Source organism: Biomphalaria glabrata, chromosome 3 (assembly GCF_947242115.1).
Source record: "Biomphalaria glabrata chromosome 3, xgBioGlab47.1, whole genome shotgun sequence".
In the NCBI taxonomy this organism is placed as follows: domain Eukaryota; kingdom Metazoa; phylum Mollusca; class Gastropoda; family Planorbidae; genus Biomphalaria; species Biomphalaria glabrata.
In genome coordinates this window covers 12,105,911-12,119,219 of record NC_074713.1, presented here as the reverse complement: position 1 = coordinate 12,119,219, position 13,309 = coordinate 12,105,911, and the positions used below count along the sequence as shown (strand labels likewise).

Genomic DNA, 13,309 nt, shown 5'->3' with positions numbered 1-13,309 from the left:
GGAAGAATTTAGAATTTTGACCACTAACAATTTAAGTAGCTTTGGCACCGAAGTTCGAATAGTCACTTTGTTGACCCAGATAAACACTTTCAAGGCCTTTCGCCTTATTCGTTTTCTTTCTCCAAACTCAGCTGTTAAAGTGAAAGTTAAATGTGTCATTCTTAAAAACAATGCCAGCACTCAATCCTGTGGTATACAATCTAGAAAAATGGATTGAAGAAAACAAGGAATATTTTCTCCCCCCAGTATGCAATAAAATGATGTAAGCTTTTTAATTTAAATTTGTATCTAGATTTAGTATTAAGTATACTATTACTTATTAGCTAGTATACTTATATATAGAGAATCTAGTTATATAGTAAAGAGTAAAGTATTAAAAATAATTATACTATAGTATAGTAATATAGTATTATATTATATAGTATAGTAATAGACCTAGTATACTTATACTTATTGTCTTTTATAGTAATTTTATACTATGACTGATACTGTCTATACTAGTAATTATAGAGAATAACATTGACTAAATGCATGACGTGTAGGACATAATCATCTTCTTTAAAATTTTTGAAGTAACGTCTGTATTATATAAGATAAGAGTCGGGACTAGACTTAGACATAAATACTAAAATAGTACATAATAGACTTACTAGACCTAGATCTATAACCTATACTATACTATATAAATATAATAAAGTATAAATAAGTATAATATACATATAATATATAGACATAGAACTAGACTATATAGCTTGGTGTGCTGGGTGAGAGTAGTCACAGTAGTGAGACACCTACTTGTGTCATCATTTATCATCATTATCTTATATGATACAGATTTTACTTCAAAAAGATGATTAGTCTTATGTGTCATGCATTTAGTCATGCATATTAACCATGTGCAATGACCTAAATTCTGCCAAGTCACTGGTCTTCCTGGCTAGCTTAGGCAACCCATTCCATGCTCTAATAGCGCTAGGGAAGAAAGAGCATATTTTTTGTACAGATTTGTCCTAGCATGCCTATGGGAATGATTATAACTCTATAGATCTATTATACTTTAGACTATATTAACTATATATAATTATAATTTATATATACATAATACTATATATTATAATATGAGAGATCTAGATTTAGACTTAGTCTAAGACTAGCTAGAATATTTTCCAGATCCAGTAAAGATAGGAAGTCCTTGTTCTCTAGCGTCTAGTGTACTCTTGTACTCTAATAGTAGATCATGTGTCACATCTTATAATATAATAATATCAGTATTATCTTATTGCTATGCTGTTCCTTCTTTAAAAAATGGACTGCAAAGAGTTAAAGTTAAAGGCTGTCTTTATTCATGGCATGACAAATAACCATAGTATGGAAGAACTAAAATACATTTAGCAAGAAATAGTGACATGCAGTTTCTTTTTTTCTAATTAAAATCACATTTTTCAAATACATTTTTATACCACACAACTCATTACAATTATAAACAATTCAAGTTCAGTCAATCATCATGTCAACAAGGTATAGCCTACTAAAAGTCAGTCAGTAAACAATCAATAACCCAACTGATCAGTTTTTCAACCATTCATTGCCAGAAAAAAAATGAACAATAAAACTATTTGACTATATAAATAACACTTTGCTCTGGACTCTAATCATAGAAATAAATGAGTGTTAACGGTTTTATAAACTCTATTTAGGATTCAAAGTTAGTAAAGGTTTAGTCTAAAGTAATATATTTTAAACATATAACTTGCTCATTCAGCCTAAACCTTCTAAGTTTGTTGCACTGAAGAATTTTGAAAAATATTTTTTTTTCAAGACTGAGCTTTTGTAAACTATTCATTTGACATTGTATCATTTTTTATAAATACCATATTTTGTTGTCATGCACTTTAATTACATTATTATAATGCTTATTCTCCGTGTATCATTTCTTACTTGAAATTTGCTTTCATATAAAAATGCTTAGGATTATGTAAATGGTCCAGGAACTAATTATGCTAGGTTGGAATCCATCCGTGTTTTAACTCTAGTTAATTGCTATCAAATATACCTGTTTTTTTTTTTAAATAAGTAAATCAGTTGAAGTGAAAAAAACAATATTCTCTTTTATCAATGTTAAACTTGCAGGCATGAAGATGGTCAGATGAAAGTCTTTTGTGTAGGTGGTCCTAACCAACGTAAAGATTATCACATAGAATGTGGAGAGGAGGTACATAGAATGGCTTACTTCATAGAGTTGGAAGACAATTTAGCAAAGAAATGTATATCTGTATTTTGTTTGTTTGTTAGCTTGTTTTTATTTAAAATGCTAAAACAAATTTATTTAAAATTAAAACAAATACATTGATTTAAAGTTTTATACAATACAATTTTTATTGCTTATATTTAGTCATGTTCATCTATATAGTCTACATATCTTGTTATTCTATTAAGTATATGTAAGTTTAAAATACAGTGAAATCAGCTTTGAATTAAAGAGTTTCACTTTAACAAGGGATATAACTGAGTAAGATTAATAATCTACAAAATTAATTCCCTTGTTAATAAATCAATATATAAGAGGGTATTTCATAGCTTACACTTTATAATTATTTATTACCAAGGGAATAAATATCTTTTTTTTCTGCAATAGCATTCTTGGGAAGTGTTTTTTTTTTTTTATTATTTTGTAAGTGATAAGGGATTTGTATTTTCTATTCAAAGGATTTGGAATTTAAGAAATTGATAATGCCACTTAGCAACTTTGGAACTTGCTCCCCATTGATACATCACTTAGAGGAATATTAAGACCCACCATTTTTAAACTTAATTAGATAAGATTACCTTTTTAGTTCTATTTTGGGTAATGGTGAAGCTGAAAGTGCCTAATTAACAGAACACCAAAAATTAGCACACACAAAAATTTGTAGGATAGGCTGTAAAAAAAAAAGAACCTTTGTATATTAGTCATCTTCACTAAATTATGTTAGTGACTTCAATACGACCTGTTCGCTGCTTTTTTTGTGTGTGGTTGTCTATCATTTACAAATGTGTTGCCAACTGTAAGTATTAGATTTTTAAGTATTTTCTTGGCCCAGTTATTAACAACTGTAGACATAAGTTTAAGCTAACTACATAAGCTATATAATGGCAACAAGGAATGTTGTTAAAATAGAAGTGCTGAGCTTCTTGATTACCCTATTTTGTGCCTGTCATGTTTTTAAAGCGCCCTCAGCCTACATTTATTAATAAGCAATATACAAAGTAAATGTTATTTCGTTGACAGCTGTTCTACATGATAAAAGGAGATATGTGCTTAAAAGTTGTTGAACATGGCAAACACAGAGATGTAGTTATCAAAGAAGGGGAGGCAAGTAAATAATCTAACACGGATAATAACAATATCCCTGTCTTAACTTTTCAACAAATATAAGCTTTATTCACTTATCTAGTATTGATCTAATAGTAACTAGTACTGCTGTATAAATTATAAAGTATTTTAAAATGATAGCCCTAAATGCCATACTCTGATGTATGCTTTTTTTTATTATTATTATTGAGAAGTATATTTTATCATTTTTGATTAGAAGAAAACATTTCATAGAATTTCAAGGTTATACATTAAAAAAAGATGATAGTTAGAATATAATTGATATGAAATAGTCTTTAATTTTAATCTGGACTAAATGTTTTTTCTTTAACTAAGATCTTTCTTCTACCTGGAAAAGTAGCACATTCTCCACAGCGACAAGCCAATACGGTTGGTCTTGTAATAGAAAGAGAGCGTGACGAGTGTGAATTAGATGGACTTAGGTATTTATGTTTTAATTTCCTCATAATAGAATACTATAAAGTGTTAGGTAGTTGTGTTTTAATGCCCTTATAGTAGAGTATTATAAGGGGTGTAAAATAAGAAGTTTTGATGATTACATTTTGATTTTAATTAACTAATTTAATTTCAGATATTTTCAAGAGTCCAGTGGTGTCCTAAAGATGGATTCCTTGTTTGAAGAGTGGTTCCACTGTACTGATCTTGGCACACAGTTAGGTCCAGTGATCCAAAAGTAATCTAATAGCTTTTTAAAGTTTGTTTTCAATTTGATTTCTTCTTATTATTATTTGAAATATAAAAAGCTATTTTACAAGACGTGATTATAAACAAGGTCTAAAACATAAAACAAGCACCATCAGATATTAATTTCTTTACAGATTCACAATATGCTCTTCAATATTATTAGCAACATCTCATCTAGCCCAAGCGAGTTGACAACTCTGATCATAATAATCCATCAAATTGCCAACATTTAATAAAACAGCCACTTTACAATGGATCCTTGGGCACATAGGCATTCTGCAAATAAAAAGACTGATAGACTATCAAAAACAGGGCCATTCATGGAACAACTAAACAGACCAGTAAACTACCTTACTCTCAAGTCAGTATTAAACAGCTATCACAGAGAGGAGTTGCTCAACCAATAGGTATCACAAAGCACAGGCAGAGCTACGTACAAATAAATGACCATGCCAAAACACATTGGATAGTGTCAATTTTCTCATCTGCAAAGAGCAATCTACAATCTTCCAACTAAAAACAGGACACACACCTTTAAATTATCACCTTAACTGAATACACACCCACCCCTCTGTAGACACTGTGCCACCCTCCCCCTTATGAAACTGTGAATTATATCCCCTTTGAATGCCCCAATTTTAATCCACCTTTGGCAGACGCTACTACCACTACAGTCTATCATAACCAACACTATATGGTAGTGCTAAACAACTGACAAAAAACAGCATACTATTTTTCCTTGGCACAGACAGCAAATGAGCCTACAGCTCAGCAGAAAAAAGCTGGCTAGAAGAAGAATCATACTTGCTAATAAAAGCTTTTCCTTGTTTAAAATCGTATTTTTGTGGTACAGTTAATTTATTTATTATAAATTATTATTTTTTTATTATCAGGTTTTTCAACTCTGAACAGTTTAAAACTGGAAAACCTTTACCAGGTAAAACTTTAATATGTGTATAATTTAAAATAATAACATAAATGTAAAATACAATTTTAATAGTAAAATACAAAAATAATACAAAATTCTAAAAAAATAAAATAAATAAATATTGATGTTTTTTTTAAAATAAACTTTTCAGGAACAATTCCAGAGAATCCTCCAGTAATATTGGATAGTAAAGTAAGCTTACAAAATCCCTTTCATCTTCATTCCTGGATTGAAGAAAACAGACAAAAACTTGACACTGATGGACATATTCAGATTTTTGGAGATAACTACCAGTTTAATGTAAGCTAATACAATACATACAATAGTTAAGCTACAGAACAACAGCCTAACTCAAGCCTACTTGGGGTGCTACAAATCATTCTAGGAAGCTATTCTTTAGTTCACTTTTCTTCAAACTACACTTAATTATAAATTGTACCTGGACTAGCATCATCTTTAGGCTATGGTAATGTCAAGAATTTCTTGTTCCTTACTGACAGGAAATTTTTTTTACAGTTACCATACTTTTTATAGAAAACACTATTCAAAATGTACACTTATATCTTGGTGTAAAGTTGTTTTTTTTAAATGGGTAATTGTAATAAATGATTAGGTTGATGAAAATAGGTCAGTAAAAATCTATGATAAGAACACGAGAAAGAAAATTAATTTTAAGCTATTCCTTACAACATGAAGGGCTTTAGTTTTATTAATGAAAAGTAAAGGCTAATTATTAATCACCATGTGATGTACTAGTTCAACAAATCATGTACATAATATACATTGTTTTCAAATATAAGTCACTGTTGTTTTTTTTAGGAGGTATCAGCTGCTTTTTATAACTTAAACTCATTTGATTATCAAAAGTAATCCATCACTTATCATAGATCTTGTTCTTCTGATGTAGAAATTAAATGGATATTCACTCTAACCTAAGAGGAATGGAATACTAAAGAGTTGGTGGGGTAGGAAAATGATGACTCCCAACTAACATAATAGATAAATAGATATAGATAGACAGTATATAGATTTAGATTGAAATAGGTTATGACTGTTTGGTTTGCAAATTAATTCACACAATAAAGATTTCTGCCACTAATTTAAGACTGTTAGGTTTTCCCAATATTTTTTCAAAAATATGTTTTGTTAGGTAACCATCTATGGGAAAGGTGAAAACACAGACTGCTGTGCTAATGCTGAAATTTGGATTTGGCAGCTGGTAAGTCTTGATTCATTAGTACGGTTATCTTGTTACCACTTATCTATAAGCATACTATGAAGATAAAGTGGAACCTCATCAGTATGTTCAATCACTAAATCGACCTTTAAAGCTGTTTTCATTTAGGCCTGCTATCAAACACACTTACCCTAGTACCTGTTGAATGGGTGGCATTGTTTCCTGAATAGTTAACTTCAATAAAAGAAACATATCATTGTTAATTTTGATTTTTTGCATATATTTCAGGAAGGGAAATCTAAGATCATCATAGAAGATAATGAATACAAACTTGAAAAGAATGATTCAATTCTAGTCAGACAAGGCCAAAGGTCAGCATATATAACACATTTTTTTTCTGATTTTTTTTTTTTTTTTTTGCCATTTATGGTGGTAAAGTGATTAAAGCCTCTGAATAAAACAAATCTTGAATCCTGATGAGTGTTGATCAGGAAAATACCACTTTGTATATTAGCATTATACTAGGGAATACAAAAGAAAATAAATCATCAGGAGTGCTAAGAAAGTTTTTTTTGAACAGCATGAAATATATAAACAGTGCATAAAAGGAGATTTTAAAAAAATAATTTTTTTTTTTATAAGAATGAGAGAGTTTATATGGTTAAACCAGAAGATATAAATAGCTATAAAGCTGGATATTAGCACAATTTAGACTAATGCCTGCCGTATGGACATGTCCTCCTTTTACTGACATACGGTAACCCTAAATTTATATTAGTATATGCGCATTTTGTTATTTTAAAGGTTACATAAAATACTTTATGTAATATAATAGATATTTGATATACACCATAGTTCTAGTTTTAAGAATACTTAAATAGACCGTTGACAGACAATGGCTTTGTATGCAAGAGATGGGGAAAAATAGGCAGGTCGCAAATGGGTTTGCATAGTCATGTGAAACATCGCACTCATCCTTAATCTTCAAAATAGAAGACATTGCCATTATTATTGTGATTCATTTTAGTTAAAGTTATAAGTCAATTATCAATTATTACAGATACACAGGTGTTCGTCCAGAAGGAAGCGTTGCTCTCATTTGCTATCAAGACCCTACAAGAATAAAGTCTTAATATTCATAATTTCTACTAAGAAAATGTTGTTTCTTTAAAATTATATTCAAGTATTATATTTAAATGAAAAGTATTATACAAAAAAATATATTTTTACATTATATTTACAATAATTCAATGATTTATTGCTACATTATGCATAAGGTAATTATTATCATTATTTATATATAAAATTATATATTATGTAATTTTGGCTAAAAAAATGATTTCCAACAAGAACTGCAAGCAAAAAAAAGTTTTTAAATAGTCTCCATTAAATAAAATTGGGATGACTATAAGCTTACTTCTATACAATTTTACGAATGAATCAACAACTAGAAATTATCTTAAAAATATATTAGTGATTTTTATTTAATGTTGTTGTTTTTTTTTCAGTCAGATTTTTCTAATGTAATGACATGACTTATCTCATGTTACATTGCATGACTTTTGACCTTTTGCTTGAATTTATATTTGTTTGCAGCAAATTTAAAAATTAATGAAATCATTAAAGAAAACATCTTAAATTTACAGTTTATATTTGTATATTTACAAGACACCTCAGTGCATGCAAGTCCCATTAAATGTACAATTATACAAAACACAGTTATCTCAGTTTTATTTTTACAAATTGTATAATCAAATTTGTTAATTATTTACTTTTTAAATATTAGTACTATGCATTTGTTTTCAATATTATCCAGGGTTTACTGTGCCTTATTAACATATATTTGTGTTGTTTGCAATAGTAACATTTTCAATAACTATTATATTTTTAGATAAGTATTTACTTATATGGAAATACAAAAGCTTACTTTATTTATATTTAATGTCAAAATACTAGTGCTTGTAAATGAACCATTCCTTATAATTGACATATATAATAAAAAAAAATTATTTAAAGATTTACAGATTTTTATTTGATGCTGTAAAGTACTTTTGGACATAATGCTATCATTTATATAGATTTTCTTTCCAAATAAGATATCAGCATAAAAAGTTTTTTTAACTTCCAGTGCCCATGCAGTGTGTTTTAACCTTTACAAAGGGCTTAACATGTCAAATATGTCATGAATATCAATCACTTCACAGTTTTTTTACTATTGCTATTTAAGAACTTGTCTAAAGAGATCTGATTAGGTCACATAATTATTTTAAATTATTCTGTCACTTAGTTAATGAACTCTTTTATTTAAGTTGCATTTATTTTCTACCATAAAACATGTGCATGGTAGCATTTCAATTTCACAAACATGCTTGAAGGCTGCAGTGTTTTTACATAATATGAAACGGTTTTGGTCAAATTTCCTACAGCTATCTATTGCTTTGGTCTATCAACAGAACTTGTTTGAAAAAAAGTGCATTCCTTTTAATGTTATATGTGATTAGTGAATATGTTCTATTTTTTTTCTTAAGTAGAATACACTCTAATAAAAATGAAAGTAGTTCCAACATTTGATTTGTATATGTAATATTTAGTGTTTTTTTTTTTAAACATATCTTGAACATAAATGAAAAATGTATTATACATTTAGAATATTTTTTATTGTAAAGACTTATTATTACTTTCAGCTCATTCAGTGTGGAAAAGAAACATTTAGAAAGCTATTTAGCATTTATTTGCATTTAATTTATTTATCATAAGCTATTTGAGAATGTTGATTTCTTAGACATTCCATCCTTCACTCTCTTAAAAATAAATAAAAATGAAGTTTGCCTGCCAATTAATTTTGATGGCACACATTGTAGACATTCTTGATTTCTTTAACCTTGTAACCTAGACTAAGTCACTGTCTACCATAAAGAAGCATATTAAGTCACTTTCTTTTTTACTGTTGCATTAGGTGTATGTTGTGTGTGTATATAAAGACCTTTTTTTGTAATTCAAAATACATTATATTTCTAGTCAATCATTGGAAGAATATAGTGATTTTAAAAATTGTTTTATTTTACATGTCATTTAGATTAAATTGTTTAAGTGGCTCAATATTACACAATTGTATTGTGTATCTTTATAATTTTAAAATCACCTTTTTTAAAGGGATTGTTATTGGATTTTTGAAAAATGAATTTTTGAGTCTTTCTGATAGTACTTTCACTGAGAATATTTCTGAAGTATTTACAATCACCTTATATTCAAATCTCTTACAGTTTTAAAAATATTTTTTGAAACCTGTACATTCCACATTGTTTCATTAAAATTTGTTGGTTATTAGTAGTGTTCAATAAAAGAGTATACTATCAATCGGGCAATAATGTTTGGCTTATTTTTTAAATTTTTGTTTTGTTTCTATAGAAAGCATCATTTCAGCTAATGCTAGGCCTGTTTAAAGTAAACCTTGATGTCTCTCTGCTCTGAGGCTCTCCATGAAAGTAATACATGGACGTCCTGTTTGCGCTTTCCTCGTATTAGCCTGCAAGTCACTGCAACTCTTGGTATGCGTAATTCATTCTGTTGAAGGACGTCCCGCAAACCTCATTAAGTGGTCGAGTTCCACTTTGGCATTGGAAAAAAAAGTAGGTGTATTTTGTCTCAAGTCCAATAGCTTAAATTGGCTAGTTTAAACAGGTTGCAGCCTTTGCGAAATGCTCCCTGCCTTTCTTATTCGGCACGCTAAGTCCCAATCGTTTTCTATTATGCCTATAGGTATGTGAAATTGTCCATCTCTTCAAGTTACTCGCCAAGTCTGACGGGGGCACCCTTTAACTTGTATCCCATTCGCACAAATTTGGTTTTATCCAAGTTTATGCGGAGACCAATTTTTGTTGGTTCCTCTCCATCTGAAGCAGTGGACACCACGTGACAAGAGGCTCCAGATATTGCCAGTGACAAATCTTTGTGGAGACAGCTTGCCGCCCAAAGCGCCGAACGTCGCGGGAGGACCTAAGTCTAAGTAAGTGATGTTGTTCATGTAAACGCCACATTGGATAGACACATTGAGAAATACTTTAGCCTATATAGTTAGCATTTAAGATAAGTTGGAAGTTTATAGTGAATGAAAATCTTGCTAAATTGTGGAAATCTTTTCATTAATGCATACTTAGAATTACTTTTAAAAATTAGAATTACTTTTTAAAAAATACATCGAGTTTGAAGGGTCACATACCAGAGAATGATATAGGCCTACTGCTCTAGATGAACAGTTTATAAGTTTAGCCACACAAAAAAAAATCACAACATAGGTGGAGATTATACTTGTCCATGGTAAGACCTTAAGCAGGTGGTCAGCTCAAATAGATAATCGAAATTTCCATTGAATATGTAATTATTTCTACCTGATAGGCCTAATAATGAGGTCAAGGTCAATATTTCCAAAAAGTTATGAATGTTGAAGTCTCTTACATAAGCAGGGGCGGACTGGGTATCAAAATCGTCCCGGGCATGTCCCATATAACCCGGCCCACAAATGACATGTCATACTATATGTGTATAATATATGTAGATAAAGTTTGATAATGCATCGGAGACACATGTATGCTGGCGTATGATAACGTACTGTATTTTATTTATACATGTATGTAGTCTGAAAACTACTAACAGTACAATAGCAGCCTTAATGAGTTTGAAATGTATATATATTATTATATCTCTGCTTCTATATTGAAGCGTATGGTGCGCACCAGGGCACTGTTAAAGACGAGTGAGTGGGTAGAAACAAGATGGTGGACTATAGATTGCGGATAAGTAGATAGAGAAACAGAACTAAAGATAGGTTAGAAGTTTAGAACCGCCTGAGTTGTAAAAGGGATCATTGCCAGTGTGGTCAGCGGGTGAGAAGCAGTGTAGGTTGGCTGGTCAGGAAGAAGTCTTGTGAGGAAATGGTCGTTCCTGTTAGTGGAAGACATTCCTTTTAGTGTAAGTAGGCCTATACTATCGTTCCTGAGAGACACGTAATGTGACCTATGTTAGTGGTAAGATAGAGAACCCCGTTGGAACGTTAAGACAGGCGGCAACAGTGAACGGTGTATGTTAGTGGAAGGCAGAGGCGGAGACATTGAATCATGCAGGCCAGAGCAGCTAAATGAATTCATGACAACATAAGACATTTATGTTAATTCTGATCGTCTAAAATATTGTAAACAAAATATCTTGTAGATAAACATCTCTCAATTCTTCACCTTCATTTTTCATTGAGTGTTTACCCTAGATTCGTTACATTATTAAAGGTTTTAGAAACTTTTTGGTTTTACTTATAGATTACATATTACTTCAAAAAAAAAAAAAAAAAAGAAGATAATTGCATCCTTTGCATTTCATGTGTCAATCTAGTCATGCATGTTGATTATAGTGACTTAACTATTTCTCTCCGTAATTATTTTCCACGTTCCAATGGAACTCTTCATTTTGTCATTACTATTTTTCCCCCTGTAATGGTTAAGCTTGAATAACTTTCTCGTTTGTTACCAGAAAGTGTTTTATTTGGTCTAGAATTAAAGGGGAATGCATGCTCTTTTTATAGAACACAAAGTCAAGTTTACAAAATTTAATTTGATGAGGTCAAATCAACGATGGTATCGTCAATTAGTAAAAATAGAGTTGGTTTTCCTGGATGACTCAAACAACCATTCTATTTAAAGATTAGAGAAAGCAGAACGGTTACAGAGGTACTTACTTAATGTGAAAAGCTCTTGCTTCGTCTAAGTACATTCATAAAAACGCGATTTTTATATGAATAGATCATGACCGATTATTTACAGGGCCGGATTTAAGTATGTGGAGACCCCGGGGCAGAATTTTTGTGAAGGCCCATACAGTTTTTCAAAAGCTTTAATGCATTCCACTTATGAATAAAAATACTTATGTCTAAAAACATGCTAAATTTAATCTTAATTTCCATTTTTTAAAAACATTTAATATGCAAATTTTAGTTTTAAGAAGTGTATAATTTTGAGTTTGTGGAGGGTAAGGTCATGAGCGCCCGCCGAGTGGTGCAAGGTCAAATTCTAAACAATTTCTTCAAATACATTAACTTTTTCTACGTAGAAACCATAGTGCTTCCACTGAAGTACAGTTGTAAGGATAAGATATTGTATTAGACTAATAACAATAATAATTAACATAATCTTTTTTATCGAGAAGGAAATTTTCTTAAAATGTGTGCATTACACCACACGTGCACCACCACCACCCTCCCTAAATAGCCAAATTTTAGACAATAATTTTGCACCTTAAAATCAATGAACTTCTTGAAAGTAGCAATTTAACCAGCAATGCGTTCACTTAAGTACAGTAGCAAGGATAAGCTATTATTGTAATAGACTAAAGAAGCTAAACAGGAGTTGATGCAACTTGAGAAGGAGTAATCTCTCCATTGCTGGGAGAAAAGCTTGGGTGATAAATTTGCGAATGCTGGGTTTCCCATACGTCAACAATCGTCACTCTTCCATACTAACCAGATCCAAAGGGATGGAGATCCATCGCAACTGGGTGTCAGGTGGATGGAGAGCTTGCCGGAGAGCTGTGATCTTACCACAGTCCCCCTGCCTGCGGGGCTCCATTTTTTGTTAGGGTTCCTAAAACGAGCTGGAAAGTGAAGAAGACTCTCAGCACTGAGCACGATAAGCGTTCATCGCCGCCAGCTTGTCCGTCGCGACGAGAAGCAATTCTTCAGTAAAGTTATTGACAGTTTCGAGAGCCACAGTAAACGTTTACATATATATTTCCTCGGGGATGTAGCCCCTCCTGCCTTCCTTAAATCCAGTCCTGGTTATATAAAACGAAAATATAAATCTCCTCTAATTATATATCGGATGTGACAGCGCTATAAAAAAACCAGCTCATTATTATAAGAATTGCCGTCATTAATGACTTCGTACTAGGATACAAAGGCTTGCCATCAATTATATTAGCAAAAACAAAAAGTTTTGGATTTACATCTAGATTTTGATATTTAAAAACATACATTTTTTTTGTAAGCCCTAAGTGTTTATTAAAAATAAACAAAAGAGTACTTACTTTTCCCTTTACAAAACACAGAAAGAAGAACTCTATACCCATATTGAGCTAAGAATTAGCTGGGTGGTTTGCAATTTCT

The 13,309-nt window shown here is 30.9% G+C and overlaps 1 protein-coding gene across 1 annotated transcript; it reads left to right on the top strand.

The window, feature by feature from the left end:
- Positions 1-87: 87 nt before the first annotated feature.
- LOC106075600 (3-hydroxyanthranilate 3,4-dioxygenase-like) lies at positions 88-9,521 on the top strand. The gene is made up of 10 exons (XM_056023984.1): positions 88-262; positions 2,131-2,212; positions 3,269-3,352; positions 3,689-3,795; positions 3,945-4,046; positions 4,951-4,994; positions 5,137-5,285; positions 6,136-6,204; positions 6,451-6,533; positions 7,223-9,521. Exons 1-10 carry the CDS (start codon positions 171-173, stop codon positions 7,293-7,295), a joined length of 885 nt encoding a protein of 294 aa, XP_055879959.1. The 5' UTR covers positions 88-170; the 3' UTR covers positions 7,296-9,521.
- The last annotated feature ends 3,788 nt before the right edge of the window (positions 9,522-13,309 follow it).